Below are 19,001 nucleotides of genomic sequence, written 5' to 3' on the forward strand. Positions count from 1 at the left end.
TCAATAGTGGCTATAGCATAATAACCATGGTTTATTCAATCACCTATGGTTTGACATTTAGGTAGTTTTTAGTTGTTTTGTAATTATAAATAGCACTGCAAGGAATAACTTTGTGCAAATGTGTTTTTGTATTGTTGGAGGTGGATTTTCAGGGTAAACTTCTGGGAGCAGAATTATGGGTCAGATAATGTGAAATCAGTTTTAATGATGAGGAATTGAAGGTGCCTATAAGATGATATCCCACTGGGCAGAGCAAATTGGATAGATTCATTCTTTCATTAAAAGCACTGATTAACTACCATGTGCCCCAGGCACTCTACTAAGCTCTGGGGATGTATACAATAGTGCACAAAAATGGACAAAATGCTCAGCCTCAGGCATTTAACAATCATATATACACATACATATATATGGAGATATATATATATATATATCTCCACAATGCAGAATGAAGGAGTCTTAGATATGGAGTTGGGATTCACAATTTTTGGGTTTTGACTAAATCGGGAATAATGCTCTTCTCTAAGCCAGATGTACTTTTCTCTTTTAAAATGAGCAATAAGGATGGATATTTCAGGGCACAAAGAAGCAAAGAATAGTCATACAGTTTTTCTATTCTCCTTTTATTCTCTTCTTGAAACAATATCAAACATCATTTAAATTACACTAATTCTAGACATCTGTGCTATTTTTTTCAGAGTCTAAAACACAGAGGTCGGGTGACTGTAATTTGGGGAAGGTGGCCACATTTCTACCACATAACAGCATTTTTAAAGAGGTGTGAGAAGAGGTGTGTTTATTCCTATTACCTTCTGTGGCTTAGACATTTTTTTCTGTAATGAGATATACATTCCAAATACCATTACTTTATTTGAAGAAGGACCCTATCTGACTTTTTAATTCAATGGGCAGAACTCGATCTGATTTTTTAATGTTGATATTAGAGATTAAACATGCATTACACTATCAATTCGTTAAACATTTTAAACTTTTCTTGTGTGAAAGCTGCACACTGATCTTATTGTGGCTCACTTCAGTAAAAAATGATACTCATGGTTAATACCATTTTCCCCCAAGTAAATTGGAAGAAAAAGTCTATACTTATGTGGAGATATAAGATCTCTTTAGTCATTGAAAGAGGAGCTTGACCAAGGATTTCCCAGAACAGCTATATAATGCCTACGTCTTAATCTCTTAGATCCTTTAAATCTGTTCAGTTACATGACAAAGATGGCCAAAGATTGCAGAGGGAATTAAGATTGCTAATAGGTGGATTTTAAAATAGTTGGATATCCCGGATTATATGCATATTATATATCAAATTATTTTTATTGCTGTAGCATTATAGGAAGTAAATATCAGATAAGGCTTGCCCCAATAGTAAGTAGGTTAGCTGTCAGTTTTTTTGATATTGCTTGTTAGCATAAGTAAATTTCTTACTATTTCTAGATTGCTAAGAGTTTTTATCATGAATAGTGTTGAATTTTATCATATACTTTTTCTGCATGTACTGAAAGTGATTGTTTTTTTCCTTTTTGTAAATAAACATGGTGAATTTCATTAATTGATTCTTGAATGTTAAACCAACATAATAGTCCTGAGACAAATCCTTCTTTGTCATGGTACCCTTTTATATATCGTTGGGTTCAATTCACTAATGTTTTCTTAAAGTATTTTTGTCTGTAGTTTATAGAGTTTATATGTACATATACATATATATGTGTGTGTATATATATATGTGTGTGTGTGTCTTTTATATTATCTTTATCATGTTTTGATATTAGAGTTTGCGTTTCTCATAAAATGTGTTGGGAAGTGATCCCTTTGCATCTATGTATTTAAAAAATCTGTGTAACACTGCCATTATTTCTTCCTTAAGTATTTGATAGAACAAATGAGTGAAACTGTTAAGTGAAGGGACTTTTTTATTGGATGAGAAGAGTTATTTAATATACATAGAGCTATTCAGATTTTCTGTTACTTCTCATGTAATTGTAAATTGCTTTATCAAGAAATTTGTCCATAATACACTGGACTTTAGAAATCAATTAAGTGGTGAATTATGTGCATAATTTTCACATAACTGCTTTTCCTTGTGATTATTTAAATACTTAAATGTATAAATATATATTCCAATAAATATATAAATATATAGAAACATTTATTTAAATTTATATTTCTATATTCCAGTATATAAATATATATGTACTTCAATATATAAAGTATATACTTAAGTGTGTGTGTGTATATATATATATACACACACATCCTATTACTTTACTGTTACTTTATTATAAAGTAATAGAAAGGTTGAGAAATGTGGCATCTTTTACTGTTGTTATTGTGATCAGTAAATCTACTTTCCATTGCCAAGATTGCTACAAATACCCTGCAATGGATAGAGTAGGTTTTACAACCATTTTTACAGCAAAGTCTCTGATGGCTATAGTTACATGTGTTATATGTTACTGTACTGATTATATTAGCCACATATTTTGTTAACCAAGGCAAATTCAAGTCTGCCATCAAAGAATATCAGGAAACATATAACTGTTGCAGTTTGTGTTTTACCATTGAACTGAAAAGATGATTCCCTTGCTGACTCAGATATTCCTGATTAATTTTTTTAAGAACTGTTGAAAGTTTTACAGAAGTACTTTAAAATATTATCCATACGATTTAATAAATAAATCAGTTCAGTAGTATTCCTGCTTAAGGAAGTTATATTAATCTGTCTAATTAAATGTAGTACAGTTGATTCAAGTAAAGGTTTTTTTTTCTTTTTTTTATGTAATATCTTTTTTTTTTACGTCTTTTTTTTTTTAATTATACTTTAAGTTTTAGGGTACATGTGCACATTGTGCAGGTTAGTTACATATGTATACATGTGCCATGCTGGTGTGCTGCACCAACTCGTTATCTAGCATTAGGTATATCTCCCGATGCTATCCCTCCCCGCTCCCCCCACCCCACAACAGTCCCCAGAGTGTGCTATTCCCCTTCCTGTGTCCATGTGATCTCATTGTTCAATTCCCACCTATGAGTGAGAATATGCGGTGTTTGGTTTTTTGTTCTTGCGATAGTTTACTGAGAATGATGATTTCCAATTTCATCCATGTCCCTACAAAGGACATGAACGCATCATTTCTATGGCTGCATAGTATTCCATGGTGTATATGTGCCACATTTTCTTAATCCAGTCTATCATTGTTGGACATTTGGGTTGATTCCAAGTCTTTGCTATTGTGAATAATGCCGCAATAAACATATGTGTGCATGTGTCTTTATAGCAGCATGATTTATAGTCCTTTGGGTATATACCCAGTAATGGGATGGCTGGGTCAAATGGTATTTCCAGTTCTAGATCCCTGAGGAATCGCCACACTGACTTCCACAATGGTTGAACTAGTTTACAGTCCCACCAACAGTGTAAAAGTGTTCCTATTTCTCCACATCCTCTCCAGCACCTGTTGTTTCCTGACTTTTTAATGATTGCCATTCTAACTGGTGTGAGATGGTATCTCATTGTGGTTTTGATTTGCATTTCTCTGATGGCCAGTGATGATGAGCATTTTTTCATGTGTTTTTTGGCTGCATAAATGTCTTCTTTTGAGAAGTGTCTGTTCATGTCCTTCACCCACTTTTTGATGGGGTTGTTTGTTTTTTTCTTGTAAATTTGTTTGAGTTCATTGTAGATTCTGGATATTACCCGTTTGTCAGATGAGTAGGTTGCAAAAATTTTCTCCCATTTTGTAGGTTGCCTGTTCACTCTGATGGTAGTTTCTTTTGCTGTGCAGAAGCTCTTGAGTTTAATTAGATCCCATTTGTCAATTTTGTCTTTTGTTGCCATTGCTTTTGGTGTTTTAGACATGAAGTCCTTGCCCATGCCTATGTCCTGAATGGTAATGCCTAAGTTTTCTTCTAGGGTTTTTATTGTTTTAGGTCTAACGTTTAAGTCTTTAATCCATCTTGAATTGATTTTTGTATAAGGTGTAAGGAAGGGATCCAGTTTCAGCTTTCTACATATGGCTAGCCAGTTTTAGAGAATAAAATACCTGGGAATCCAACTTACAAGGGATGTGAAGGACCTCTTCAAGGAGAACTACAAACCACTGCTCAAGGAAATAAAAGAGGATACAAACAAATGGAAGAACATTCCATGCTCATGGGTAGGAAGAATCAATATCGTGAAAATGGCCATACTGCCCAAGGTAATTTACAGATTCAATGCCATCCCCATCAAGCTACCAATGCCTTTCTTCACAGAATTGGAAAAAACTACTTTAAAGTTCATATGGGACCAAAAAAGCGCCCGCATCGCCAAGTCAATCCTAAGCCAAAACAACAAAGCTGGAGGCATCACACTACCTGACTTCAAACTATACTACAAGGCTACAGTAACCAAAACAGCATGGTACTGGTACCAAAACAGAGATATAGATCAATGGAACAGAACAGAGCCCTCAGAAATAACGCCGCATATCTACAACTATCTGATCTTTGACAAACCTGAGGGTTTTTTTTCTTAATAGAATGTGACATTTCCTAATAAAACAGCACTTGAACCTGTTTTAAACTCTCTGAAAACATCCTAACTACATGGTTAAGACAGTCATGTATAAACCAATCATTATTTTTATTTGATTAATGAACTGTATATGTGAGCACAATGTACCACTGAATTGGATTCTAAAGGACAAAGAAGCATACAGTTCTGCAGATTTCCAAACTTATAATTTATTTTTATTTTTTTATTTTTTTGAGATGGAATCTTGCTCTGTCGCCCAAGCTGGAGTGCAGTGGCACTATCTCGGCTCACTGCAACCTCTGTCTCCCAGGTTCAAGCGATTCTCATGCCTCAGCCTTCCCAGTAGCTGGGATTACAGATGTGCCCACCAAGCCTGGCTGATTTTTGTATTTTTAGTAGAGACGGGATTTTACCATGTTGGCCAGGCTGGTCTCAAACTCCTGGGCTCAGGTGATCCACCCGCCTCGACCTTTCAAAGTGCTGGCATTACAGATGTGAGCCACTGCACCGGGCCTCAAACTTAAAATGTTATTTTTAAACTGATGACTTGGTCCAGCTTTCATTCTTGGAGTAAATATTTTATTTGAAATTACTAAGTCCTATTTCAGCTATCTTAACTTGTTTAGCAATAAAGCTTTTGGCTTTACTTCTATTCCTGCTTACTTCTCTCTTGTTATAATTCTTCACCCAAATTTGACTCTTATTGAATAAAAATTAGCAAAGAACCTATATTCTACTAGGGAGGAGGGGGTGGGGATAATATTCAAATAACTAAAAGCCAGAGCAGAAAAGAATATCTAAGTAAATGGTGCAGTTTTTCATAAAAGGGAATTTTTATTTCTGGCCTGGACAGAGTGAAGTAACAGAACTACAATAGGAGTGATTGTGACAGCTGCTTGTTAATAAAACACACCCTTACTGCAGGACATATCAGAGACTATGCTAGGATCCAAATTCACTATGAAATCACTAAAAACATTTCTTGCAGAGTAGTTCCTATTGTTCTCATTTGAAAGATAGGAAAACTGAGGCTTAGTTCAAATGACTTCGTCTGCAATATCCTGCAATTAATCTCATTCCCTTTGTTTAATATTTATTTGATTTATACCTAAAGAGGATAATTCTAAATTCTGTTCCTTCTGTCTTCTATACTACCACTTGTATTACTGTTAATTTTTCAAATACAGACTCCCAAAATAAAGCATATAAGTAGAATGATTTGTCTGCCTTTTCAATTGCAGTACAGAATATAATTAGTCTACAGTATAACTTTTATATATATATTTTATTATACTTTGAGTTCTAGGGTACATGTGCACAACGTGCAGGTTTGTTACATATGTATACATATGCCGTGTTGGTGTGCTGCACCCATTAACTCATCATTTACATTAGGTATATCTCCTAATGCTATCCCTCCTCTCTCCCCCCACCGCATAACAGGCCCCAGTGTGTGATGTTCCCCTTCCTGTGTCCACGGGTTCTCATTGCTCAATTCCCACCTATGAGTGAGAACATGGGGTGTTTGTTTTTTTGTCCTTGCTATAGTTTGCTGAGAATGATGGTTTCCAGCTTCATCCATGTCCCTAAAACCATAAAAACCCTAGAAGAAAACCTAGGCAATACCATTCAGGACATAGGCATGGGCGAGGACTTCATGTCGAAAACACCAAAAGCAATGGCAACAAAAGCCAAAATTGACAAATGGGTTCTAATTAAATTAAAGAGCTTCTGCACAGCAAAAGAAACTACCATCAGAGTGAACAGGCAACATACAGAATGGGAGAAAATTTTTGCAATCTACTCATCTGACAAAAGGCTAATATCCAGAATCTACAAAGAACTCAAACAAATTTACAAGAAAAAACCAAACAACCCCATCAAAAAGTGGGCAAAGGATATGAACAGTCTACAGTATAACTTATAATAATTCTTGTGAGATCATCCCTTACTGGTGCTGTCTTCTTGTTTAACTGTTTTTAAAATTAGTCCCTCTTCATTTTCCAAATTCTATCCACAGAATAACAGGAAGCAAGTCATTTCCAGAGAGGCAAATGAATTTCCTTGCTTACAATTTTATGAAACTAGCTTTTTGTAGTCAGCTCTTTCTGAGAGTGGTGTTTTTTAATGTGGCCTTAAATACATCAAACTATTAACAATGATTGTTATTGGTCATTAAGATGTAGAGTAATTATTTTTTCTGTTTCTTTATATTAAATTGAGCCATATGAAAATACCAATATATGGTTTAATATAAATTTCCTAAAGGAAGTGTTTTTTTTCGTGTAACAGAATGTCACAGATACGGGCCTCACCAGGCACAGTACCTCAAAGGTCTTGCTCCTCTCCTCTGTGATTCCCTTGGTTCTGCTCATTGTTCTGTGTTGGTTTTATTCTTAGGTTGATTAGAGGATCATACTAGCAGTTCCTATAATTGCAACCAGATGGTAACTTTAACTGGAAGTTAGGGCCACACTCTTTTATGTCTCTTTCTTAAGAATGAGAAAGGTTTCCCTAAAGTCCTCCCACACAGTTGTTTCTTATTTTTATTTTTTTCACATCATTGTCCAGGATTAGATTATGAGATCATTCATAAACTAAGACCTGGGGAGGAAAATGGAAGTACCATGATTAGTTCAGACTTACCAGTTGAGGTGGAATGGATATTGAGTAGCTAACCACCGTTCCACCAACTGTGTCTTGTATGTTAACCATTGAAGTTCAATACAGTCAAATGGGGAAAAATTGTAGGTTTCTGGGAAAAAAAATAGTTTGTGCTGCTTAATATAACTTTTCTTGAATTTGCTATTGTTATCCTAATTTTGTTAGTTAGAGGCAATTTTTTTGTTTAGTTGCTAAATCATTTTGCACAAAGGAATTATAAAACTGAAAAACAAATCTCAGTTCTTGGACTGTTGGTAGAATTTTCAGCTTTTCCAGAAAGAAAAACTGATGAGGAGTCAGAGGCCGCATATGCTGACTAAAAATTACTATCGCTTTTCTCGAAGCACAATGGAGACAAATTCTCATAAGCAGTCTCAAGAAACACAAGTTTAAAAGAATGCTTTACAGCATGAATCAACAAATGGAAACAATACCTTCTTGCTATTTTGTTTGATTTAGTAAAATTATTTTTAAATTACCCTGATTCGATTATTACACATTGTATGCTTGTATCAAGATATCACAAGTACCTTATAAATATGTAAAACTATTATGTATCCATAATAATTAAAAATAATTAAGTTTTAAAATTATTTTATAATCATTTTAAATAATAATTTTATAATGATATAAAGTAGAGGACATTTTGACAATCTTGGTAACAGATTCTAAAAGCTAATATTGCTGTCATTTCAGGCTACTTTAGTAATTTCTGCCAAATATGTAATTTAAAAAGCCCTAAATTTGCTTTTTGGCTACTGCTGTTATGCTTCATTAAATATACTATTGTGTTATATGTGTTGATTACATTTTGTGCTCAATGCGATACTTGGCCATAAAATATTTCCTGGTTATTAACATCAGTATATCAGAATCAGATTGCAGATTCAATATAAGTATTTAGTGAGAAATCCTCGTTAAGAATATCTTATTCAAACAGTTATCAATTTGAAAATACTGTAGTTCTAATTTCTAAAACACTGTCTTAATTGTTGGGTATAACATAGTATCAGAATAAACACTAACCTTAGTCAAAGTAAATAGAATATAAGATTGTATTAAAGTACTAATATTTACTTTAGAAATTTCTATTTAGTTTGTTCACTGGTATGTTGGTAGTAGGATAGTTCCTACTTAATTTTTTCTCTTAAAGGGAACTTTGCTGTGTTTGTCATTAAACAGGTAGCAAAAAAGAACTTTTATATAATTTTTTCCAAAATTTTTCTGAAGATTAAATTTGGCTATTGATGAAAAAGAAATATTTGGGATTGGAGTCACTGAATGAAGGCATGGATTCTAAGGCACTATTATTTATGAATAGCAGTTTCGTAGAGAAAGAAGAGGTATCCAGGACAATAAGTGTGTAGGATACAGCATAGCGCATACTAATAGAATGTCTTGGTTGTTTATTATTTTATAGTCTGTTTGTTTGTAGAAGAAATAGGAATCCATTGCTATAACCAGAGTAGCATTTTTATTTTTAGTACCGTGGAAATTCTGTAAATGATAGAAAACTGAGCATTTTACATAGGATCTAATCTTCAGATTTCAATGACTAAACCCTCCAGAACTGAGAAGTATTATGATAAAATAAGGAGCAACAGGACATAATCATATAGACTGAAGTGCTTCTTGAGCTTCTGTTATTGACTGAATGCCCTTAGACCAATCTCTTGAATCTTGATTCCTCCTCATTACCAATTTGCCTGCCAAATAATATAGTTGGACTGCACTTCTAAAATCTTTCCCAGTTTTTGGTCTTTGTAATTGCCTGTTTTAATCTTGTAGACTACCCTAAAAAGGCAATCCTTAGTCTTAATTGAAAGCTATTTATTTTATCCAAAACAACAACAAAAATCCAAAAAACTTAAGAACATCCAGCAAATAATTGATCAGGATGACACTAGAATTCAGGCTTCCCTTCTAGGCCAAGGTTTTTTGTCCTTCTGAATTATTTCCAAGCTTTATTTGTAGTTTTGCACTAATAAAGAAGGATATTGCTTTTCTTTTTTTAATATTTTTTCTCTATTTTTTTGATCACCATCATCCCATTCAGTACCAAGCGATATTCCTCACAGTTAATAAAAACACATGTTTGGTGATTAAAAGAATGAATGTAATTTTAAAAATATTTTTACCTATTAAGCTTAGCAGCATGCATAGCCCAATGTGTTGCATACCTATTTCAATATTTGTACCTGTTAAGCTTAGCAGCATGCGTAGCCCAATGTGTTGCATACCTATTTCAATATTTGTACCTATTAAGCTTAGCAGCATGCATAGCCCAATGTGCTGCACACGTATTTCAATATTTGTATTTATGAAGCTTAGCAGCATGCGTAGCCCATGTACTGCATACCTATTTCAAATATGTTGAAAGCCATCAAGGCATTAAATGTTGCGGTTACTTATGTTTGTTTTCATGTGAAACTATATATTTGAAATAGATTTATGTGTACTGGTAATCCATGTCACTGCCATATAATGTGATTGAGCAAGAATATAACATTCTTAGTTTTTCTTTATTTTATATTATAATGGTGGAAAACTGAAAATTCCAGTTAGTTCAGTTGTTTTCAGCTTAAATTTTGTCAATTCAGGATGTAAATATCATCCTGATAAAGATTCTACCCTTTTTCTCCTCTCTCTTTACTTCAAATTGATCCAAGTTCTGTGGAGACACACTTCATTATTCAGTTAATCTAAGACACCATTAATTTTAAGCAGATCATTAAGAAAGAAAAGAAATAGCTGTCAGTTAAATTGTGAAATTATGTAGTGATTTTTTTTTTTTAATTGAGATGGAGTTTCGGTCTTGTCACCCAGGCTGGAGTGCGATGGCACGATCTCGTCTCACTGCAGCCTCCCGCTTCCAGGTTCAAGCAATTCTCCTGTCTCAGCCTCTCATGTAGCTGGGATTACAGATGCCCGCCGCCACACCCAGCTAATTTTTGTATTTTTTAGTAGAGATGGGGTTTCACAATGTTGACCAGGCTGGTCCTGACTTCCTGACCTCAGGTAATCTACCCACCTCAGTCACCCAAAGTGCTGGGATTACAGGCGTGAGCCACTGTGCCCGGCCGTGATATTTTTAAATTATACAAGAATTGTGCACACTAGCCTCTTAGTACTTTTCCACTGTGCTTTCTTTCTGAAGAATTTGGCAATTTATGTTTGCAGTTGTATTGCTTGGTGTATAATAGTTTCTCAAAACAGAAACTAGCAGAGTTTTCATTTATCCAGGGTATCTTTCCATCTTAAGAGATATTTGTTTTTGGCAAGCACGTATGGGATCCATGTCATCATTTAGTGCTAAATATTTGCTTCACTGATATTAATTATAGTTTACTATTCTCTTTTATGTATTTCTACACACAAAAAAATTCGCTTCAGTGGTGATTCATGAAATAAACTTTTTGAAGGTATTTTAAACCTCATTAAATTCATCCTTATAATACCAAAAATGCATATAATTCACTCAAAGTGACAACAATGCAAAGAGCTTTGATCCACAAATACAGCCAATGGCAACTATGTAAGAATTGCCCCTGTCTGACAGCTACTGTAAGATGCCATCAATTGAAAGATGCACCTGAAGTTCAGAGATGTTAAAATGTGAAAAATGTGTGTCTTATAAACTCTGAAATATAGTACCGTTCATAGGAAAGGTCATACTTGCTGTATTAGGGTTCTCTAGAGGGACAAAACTAATGAAATATATATGTACGGGAATTTACTAAGTATTAACTCACACCATCACAAGATCCCACAATAAGCCATGTGCAGGCTGAGGAGCAAGGAAAGCAGGTCCGAGTTCCAAAACTGAAGAACTTGGAGTCCGATATTCGACGACAGGAAGCATCCAGCACAGGAGAAAGATGTAGGCTGGGAGGCTAGGCCAGTCTCTCACATTTTTCTGCCGCTTATATTCTAGCCATGCTGGCGCTGATTAGATTGTGCCACCCCAGATTAAGAGTGGATCTGCCGCTCTGAGTCCACTGACTCAAATGTTAATCTCCCTTGGTAGCACCCTTACAGACATACCCAGGATCAATACTTTGTATCCTTCAGTCCAATCAAGTTGACACTCAGTATTAACCATCACACTTGCAGTCTTCTATCTTTGCTGGCCACAGGTGAGGGATAGCTTGTCCTGCTTGGTTTTGGAGCACAGCCTCTATCCCTGCCATTCTTGCCAAAAGAGGGTCCTGTTAACAGACCCACTAAGATTATACTGTGTACTCCTGGTTCTGTTGCAGAGTTTGTTTGTTTGTTTGTTTTTGTTGTTTGTTTGTTTTGAGATAGATTTTGGCTCTTGTTGCCCAGGCTGGACTACAATGGCGTGATCTCAGCTCACTGCAACCTCTGCCTCCCGGGTTCAAGCGATTCTTCTGCTTCAGCCTCCCAAGTAGCTTGGATTACAGGCGCCTGCCACCATGCCAGGCTAATTTTCTGTATTTTTAGTAGAGGCGGGGTTTCACCATGTTGGCCAGGCTGGTCTCGAACTCCTGACTGCAGGTGATCCACTCACCCGGGCCTCCCAAAGTGCAGGGATTACAGGCGTGAGCCACTGCACAAGGCCTGCGGCATTTTTTTTGAGTCAACCAGTCTACCTTCTACAACTTCTATATCACCTCTCCAGAGAGTAGGAATCCTTAGCTACTTTTCTCATACCATATTGATTCTCCACTTTTTTCAGACTGCTGTGGAATTCCTGAGAAAGAGCAACTGAGGGATAGCAACATGGATTTCACTGAGTAGGTGGCAGTTGAGTTAAAGTTATTTTTTTAAAGATATAAGTTAATCAAATAAGAGCCTATGAAGGCCCAGCATGGTGGCTCATGCCTGTGATCCCAACACTTTGGGAGGCCAAGGTGGGCGGATCACTTGAGGTCTGGAATTCAAGACCTCGCTTAAGGCTGGAAGACCATGCTTAAGGCTGGAAGAGAATTAGCTTAATTCTTGATAAGTTAAAAATAATTCCAATTGGGCATATAAATAAGAATGCCTTCTTCAATATTACATTTGGTCATGGTTGAGTCATGCCAGGGAGGGAGTGGGGAGTGGTGGTTCCTACAGTAGCCCCTGAACAGCATGAAAACATCCAGAATGGAATTCTGAGGAAATTCCCACTCAAGGAATGAAATACTCTAAATGAGAGAGCTGGTCATACAGTCTTATAAATATAAACAGGTTCAAGGAAATATTGGGCACAATGTAATATGATTGCTAGATCATAATAGACAGTTATGCTAATTTGCGTATGTTTTGAGGTTAATTACAAGTCTCAAAACGCCTTTCTGAAACCATATCTTAAGAGACTCTTTATGTGGTAGGTAATTTTCTATTTGAAAAAAATCTTTTAGATATTCCTCAGGGTCTCATATATAGTCAAGTTCAAAAGGCTATTTAGTGATAGAATTTGGATTAGGTTCTAGTAATTTTGTGTTCTCCTAGTTTATGAAACTGCAATTTTGATTTTACAGATTGACTTTTTTTCATAGTCTACAAATTCATTATCAGTATTATCATGGGTTTCAAGCATTAAAAGGACAAGGGCTATACAAAAGAATTCTAAGTGTTACATGTTTTTTTTTAATAACCTTCAGTATATTTTTTAAAGGATTAAATTTACTTTCAAAGTAAAAATATATTAGAACCTCATTATCTTATACTAATCATTTAGAGAACTACTACAGACTGCTGACTAAAGATTCAGATAAGATGAAAAAGAGCATTATTCATTTTCAGATGTTTTTCCAATGAAGTTCTAAATGTTATTGATTATTATAAAGGAAGATTTATTAAGTTTGTAAAATATGCACATTTTGTTTTTTTTTTAATTTGGTTTGATCAAATGCTTTTCATTATGATGGCTCTTACTAGCAGAAATATTTTTGGAAGGCAGGATTTAAATTAAGTAGTAGTAAAGTTGTATAATTAGAATTAAAATCTATAAAAATTTGTATGTCAAAATATAGTTTTATATTATAATAAACTAGTTAGGCAATAAGAGAGTAAATGGGCAAACTTGCCCCATTGTAGTGTTTATTGGAAATCTTGTCTTTAGTATGGATAATTTTTGTTACCGTATTATGAATTTCCAAAGCATTGATTGTTTTATAGATTATACCTAGTAGCTTGTAGCTTTAGTAATCCTCATTTCTGAAGGTTAGAAATAGGAACAAATAACTGTATTTATAGAAACCATAGAAATGAATAACTGTTGTTGGCTCTTGAATAACATGGGGGCTAGGGGCACCAACTACACAGTCAAAAATCCACGTGTAATTTTTGGACTCCCCAAAAACTTAACTACTAATAACCTGCTGTTAACTGGAAGACTTACTAATATCATGAACAGTCAATTAACATGTATTTTGTATGTTATATGTATTATATACTCTATTCTTACAACAAAGCATGCTAAAGAAAAGAAAATGTTATTAAGAAAATCATAAGGAAGAGAAAATATATTTACTGTTCATTAAGTGAAAGTAGATCTCATAAAGGTCTTCATCCTTGTCTTCACGTTGAGTAGGCTGAAGAGAAGGAGGAAGAGGAGGGGCCGATCTTGCTGTCTCAGGGGTGGTAGAGGCAGAAGAGTTGAAGCAGGTGGAAGGGGAGGCAGGCACACTTGGTGTAACTTTACAGAAACACATCTGAGATTTTTGCCTTTTGATTTCTCTAAAACTGTTTCTATTGGTACCAATTCTTCTTCCACAGCTTGCTTTAGTTTTAGTGTCCATATCATAGAAAGGTCCATGTCATAAAAGAAGTTGAAAGCAGTCTTGAATAATTGGAATTCTTCTGCCACATTGACTACTGCCAATTTGTTTTCTGGTACAGCTTCTTCTACATCTTCTTCCTTATCATGTGGCACTGGTTCAGAAGCACTCATCTCCATCAAGTCATTTTCTGTTCATTGTTCCATTGTAATGTCAGTTAGCTCTTGAATTACTCCAAGATCCTCATCTTGACATCTTTTATTACCGATTTTTTTTTTTGCAATATCCACAGTTTCTTTCATGATTTCCTTGATTGGCTCTATTGTAAATCCTGTGAAGTCATGTGCAACATCTTGAAACAGTTTCCTCCAGCAGAACTTACTGTTTTGCACTTGATGGCTCTCAAGTCTTTTTCAATAAAATAGCAGCATCTTCAATGGTATATTCCTTCTAGACTTTCATGACGTTCTCTCTATTGGGATCTCTTCCATAGTGTTGAATAAAACTTTCCATAGCATACTGGGTGTAATAAGCCTAAGCATCCTTATGGCCCCCTTATCTCAAAGCTGAATTAGAAACATTGTATTTGGAGGCCAGTAGACCACTTCAATGCCTTCAGTGTTGAATTCCTGGGGTTCTTTGTGGCCCAGGGCATTGTCCAAAATCAGAAGAACTTTAAAAGTCAGTCCCCTACTAGCAATGTACTTCTGGACTTCAGGGACAAAGCATCAGTGGAACCAGTCCAGAAAAAGAGTTTTCAGTGTCCAGGCCTTCTTCTTGTACAACTAAAAGACTGGCAGCTGGTGTTTATCTTTTCCCTTCAAGGCTTGGTGGTTAGCAGCTTTGTATGTAAGGGCAATCCTAATGAGAAACTCTACTGCATTTGCATGAAACAGTACTGTTAGCCTATCCTTTCAGTCTTAAATCATACTGCTCACTTCTCTTCCGTACTAATAAGTGTCATTTGTGGCATTTTTTTCCAGAACAGGGCCCTTTAATCTGTATTAAAAACTGTTTAGGCAGATGTCTTTTCTCCTCAATGATTTTCTCAGTGGTTTCTGGGGACTCTGGTCTGTTGCCTCTTGGTCAACAGAAGCTGCTTCTCCTTTTAGCTTGACAATTTTTTTAAGCCAAACCTCTTTCTGAAATTATTAAACCATCTTTTGTTGGCATTAAATTTTCCAGCTTTAGATCTTCCACCTTCCTGTTGCTTTAGATTATAATACAATGATTATGCTTTTTCTCAAATCATGTTAGAGTCTGTAGGTTTGCATTTCTTATAGCAATCATGTAACCACACAAAAGCTTAATTTTCAATATGAGATAAAAAAGTTATTTCAAAAAAAGTGCAAAGATGCTGTGCTTGCTAATGAAGCTGCAGTGACAGTTTCACTTTTTTTTTTCCTTTGTTACAGTGGTCCTTAGGCTGGATTCATTATTCTGGAAATGGCAGGCAACCCCTGCTGCAGATCTCCATCTACAATATATATCAAGCAATCCAACTTCTTTTTTTTTTTTGTAATGTCATGACTTTTTTCTGCTTCCAGCAAAAGCAATTCCATCATCAATAGTGGCATTTTGTATGGGTGTCATCATGTTATTCAAGGTTTATGATATTGCACTAAATGCAGTAGAAACTATGCGAGAATCATGAGAGATCACTTTTACTGCAATACACAATTTACTGGAGATACAAATTGCCCATGTGGAGATGATTAGTGTCACGTGGTATTTTAAATAAATACCAACAACCCTTGAGCTCACCATAATAATAACTAGAGGGGACGGTGAAATTACTACAGTAGTACACTATGTACTATAGTTAATTTTCTACAGTTATGATTTAATACTACATCTTTGTATTTACTTACATATCTCTCGACTGCAAATAGCACCATGTATAGTCTGTGCTTATGTGCATAAGTTTTGATAAATTTTAACATTTTATAGTAGATTTGTATATATGTTAGGATCATAAATGATAAAATAAATCAGCATCTACATTTATTTTATCCATTCATGGCATACTTTTTTCTGAAATTTTTAATATTTCATTTTCTTTATTTGAGACAGAGTCTTGCTCTGTTGCCCAGGCTGGAATACGGTGGCACAATCTCTGCTAACTGCAGCCTCCGCCTCCCGAGTTCAAGTGATTCTCCTGCCTCAGCCTCCTGAGTAGCTGGGATTACAGGAGTGCGCCATCACCCCTGGCTAATTTTTGTATTTTTAGTAGAGATGGGCTTTCACCATGTTGGCCAGGCTGGTGTTTAACTCCTTACCTCAAGTGATCTGCCTGCCTTGGCCTCCCAAAGTGCTGGGATTACAGGTGTGAGCCATCACGCCCGGCCTTTTTTGATATTTCTAAACTATGTAGTTCATTGTAATATTTTTCAAATTGTCTCAGATCTCAAAAAAACTTTAGAATATATTTATTGAAAAAAATCTGCACGTAAGTGGTACTATGCAGTTCAAACCCATGTCATTCAACAGTCAACTGTATTGTATACTCAAGTCAACTAAAGTCATTTATGAATATTATATGAGGATAAACTTTATTATGAATATAACCTAGTCTTTACTCACAGTAGTTAAATATAAAATTCCTTTAAATAGTTAGAATTTCTGTTTAATAGATAATTTCTGAAATAATTTAGACAAAATAAGCATGTGTTATTGGTTCTTTTTAATAATTTTTAAGACTAAGTACTTTTATTATATTCTTCCTTCCCCTCCAAATCTTTCTGAATAGTTTTAAATGTTTTTAAAATTGTTCTAGAAAGGATATTTATGGTATTTTTTTTCTTTTTCTTGCAGATAAGAATGTGCCTTTTGATGAAAGAACTTTATCTTTCTACAATGAAGAGTGGAATTTCTATGTTTAAGGAATAAGAAGCCACTATATCAATGTTGGGGGGGTATTTAAGTTACATATATTTTAACAACCTTTAATTTGTTGTTGCAATAAATACTGTATCCTTTTATTATATCTTTATATGTATAGAAGTACTCTATTAATGGGCTCAGAGATGTTGGGGATAAAGTATACTGTAATAATTTATCTGTTTGAAAATTACTATAAAACGGTGTTTTCTGATCAGTTTTTGTTTCCTGCTTACCATATGATTGTAAATTGTTTTATGTATTAATCAGTTAATGCTAATTATTTTTGCTGATGTCATATGTTAAAGAGCTATAAATTCCAACAACCAACTGGTGTGTAAAAATAATTTAAAATTTCCTTTACTGAAAGGTATTTCCCATTTTTGTGGGGAAAAGAAGCCAAATTTATTACTTTGTGTTGGGGTTTTTAAAATATTAAGAAATGTCTAAGTTATTGTTTGCAAAACAATAAATATGATTTTAAATTCTCTTAAAGTGGTCCAAATTATGTGTTTATAAAATAAACATAAGACTATAGAATTAAAAATTAATATATGTATTTGTAATTTCTCAGAAAATCTATCAAAATGTTATTCTATTTTAGCAACTACTATGTAAATGTAACATATCTGCTTTGATTAGATATTTCAGAAATCTGTGAATTTTACAGCCATTTAATATCTTTACTGTATAGTAAGATGTAGAAATGGCAATAATGGCATAGTTCAAATACTTCATTGTGTTATGGAACAGGGGATTGAGGAATTAAACACATAGACTTTGGAGTCAGATCTATATTCAGAGACTGACTTCACGATCTCTGAACAAATTATTTAACCTCACTGAGATTCAATTTTTCACATTCTAGAAGTTAGAGGAGAACTTATAGGAAAAGCATGGGTCATGAACTCAGTTGTTTACTGAGACCAGGGACGTAATTTAAATGTGCATGTAAGTCAGGATTGGCTAGGTCAGAGAGAGTTAACATATGGTTCCAAATCACAATGGGTTGCAACAAGGATCTATTTTTCACTTCTGCTACATGTTTGTTATGAACTATGATTCTGCTCTTTGTAGTCTTTTCTCCAGGACCAAAGATGATGTGAAAACCTCTGCCCCAAATGTTGTCTCATATCTAAGCATCCAGATATAATGCACTGCATGCTAGTTCATTAGCTTTTGCCTCAAGGTGATAAATTTCAATTTCACCTACATTTTATTGGCCAAAACAAACCATAAGGCTGCACCCAAGTTCTACAAGGCAAGGATAGATAATTCTTTCTCAAGGAAGTAAATTGGAGTATTTGGCTATCCACAATGCAAACTTATTTTTACCTATATGCCAACTGGCTTTCCATAGTGAATCAAGTCACCATGATGTCAGTGTATATATATATATATTGTGTGAGCAGAGACTAAAGTGGAAGGTATTTGTTCTTCTAAAGGAATCGGCCTCTCTTCAGATCCCACTAATAGTTACCATGAGAAAGTCCTTGCCTGTGTTGTTAGCTCTTAGTTTTTACTTTCCAAGAGAAGCCAAACCTACAGATATTGTGTATGAAATATCCCTAATTTAAAATGTTATTAGCACAGAACACATATTTGGATTAAATTTGGCCCCATACCTTATATTTTATGACATGGAAAAAATCATATACTGTAGTATCTTGGAAATAATAATTTATTTAATAACTGCTGTCATTTATAAGCTAGCTTTTTCATTAACACTTATTAGAAGTAAGAATCAAAGAATAAGAATTCTGATAAGTGGCTGGGCGCAGTTGCTAACTCCTGTAATCCCAGCACTTTGGGAGGCCGAGGTGGGCAGATCACGAGATCAAGAGATTGAGACCATCCTGGCCAACATGGTGAAACCCTGTCTTTACTAAAAATATAAAAATTAGCTGGGCGTGGTGATATGCGCCTGTAGTCCCAGCTACTTGGGAGGCTGAGGCAGGAGAATCGCTTGAACCTGGGAGACAGAGGTTGCAGTGAGCCAAGATTGTGCCACTGCACTCCAGCCTGGGTGATAGAGTGAGACTCTGTCTCAAAAAAAAAAAAAAAATTCTGATAATTAAGGCAACTTAAAGTAAGGATCATTTTCATAAATGGTCTCCAAGTTGCTTTTAAAGAGGATGTTACCAAAATGTTTTCAGCACTGGCACCAACTTAATTAGAAATATACAATTTCTCTAGATGAC

At 34.9% G+C, this 19,001-nt stretch overlaps 1 protein-coding gene across 2 annotated transcripts in view; it reads left to right on the forward strand.

Moving 5' to 3' along the window:
* The window catches only part of FAM174A (family with sequence similarity 174 member A), a 51,694-nt gene extending 34,399 nt beyond the window's left edge, over positions 1–17,295 (forward strand). Inside the window, exon 3 of one of the 2 annotated variants that reach the window (XM_517852.7) lies at positions 16,735–17,295. In XM_517852.7, coding sequence (XP_517852.2) covers positions 16,735–16,738 — 4 coding nt within the window. In that variant the 3' untranslated portion in view covers positions 16,739–17,295. Of the gene's footprint in view, positions 1–11,891; positions 11,945–16,734 lie in introns of those variants that run through there. The other variant, XM_016953551.4, reaches the window with a different exon arrangement.
* Positions 17,296–19,001: the final 1,706 nt, after the last annotated feature.

This window comes from Pan troglodytes, chromosome 4, assembly GCF_028858775.2.
Source record: "Pan troglodytes isolate AG18354 chromosome 4, NHGRI_mPanTro3-v2.0_pri, whole genome shotgun sequence".
Lineage (NCBI taxonomy): Eukaryota > Metazoa > Chordata > Mammalia > Primates > Hominidae > Pan > Pan troglodytes.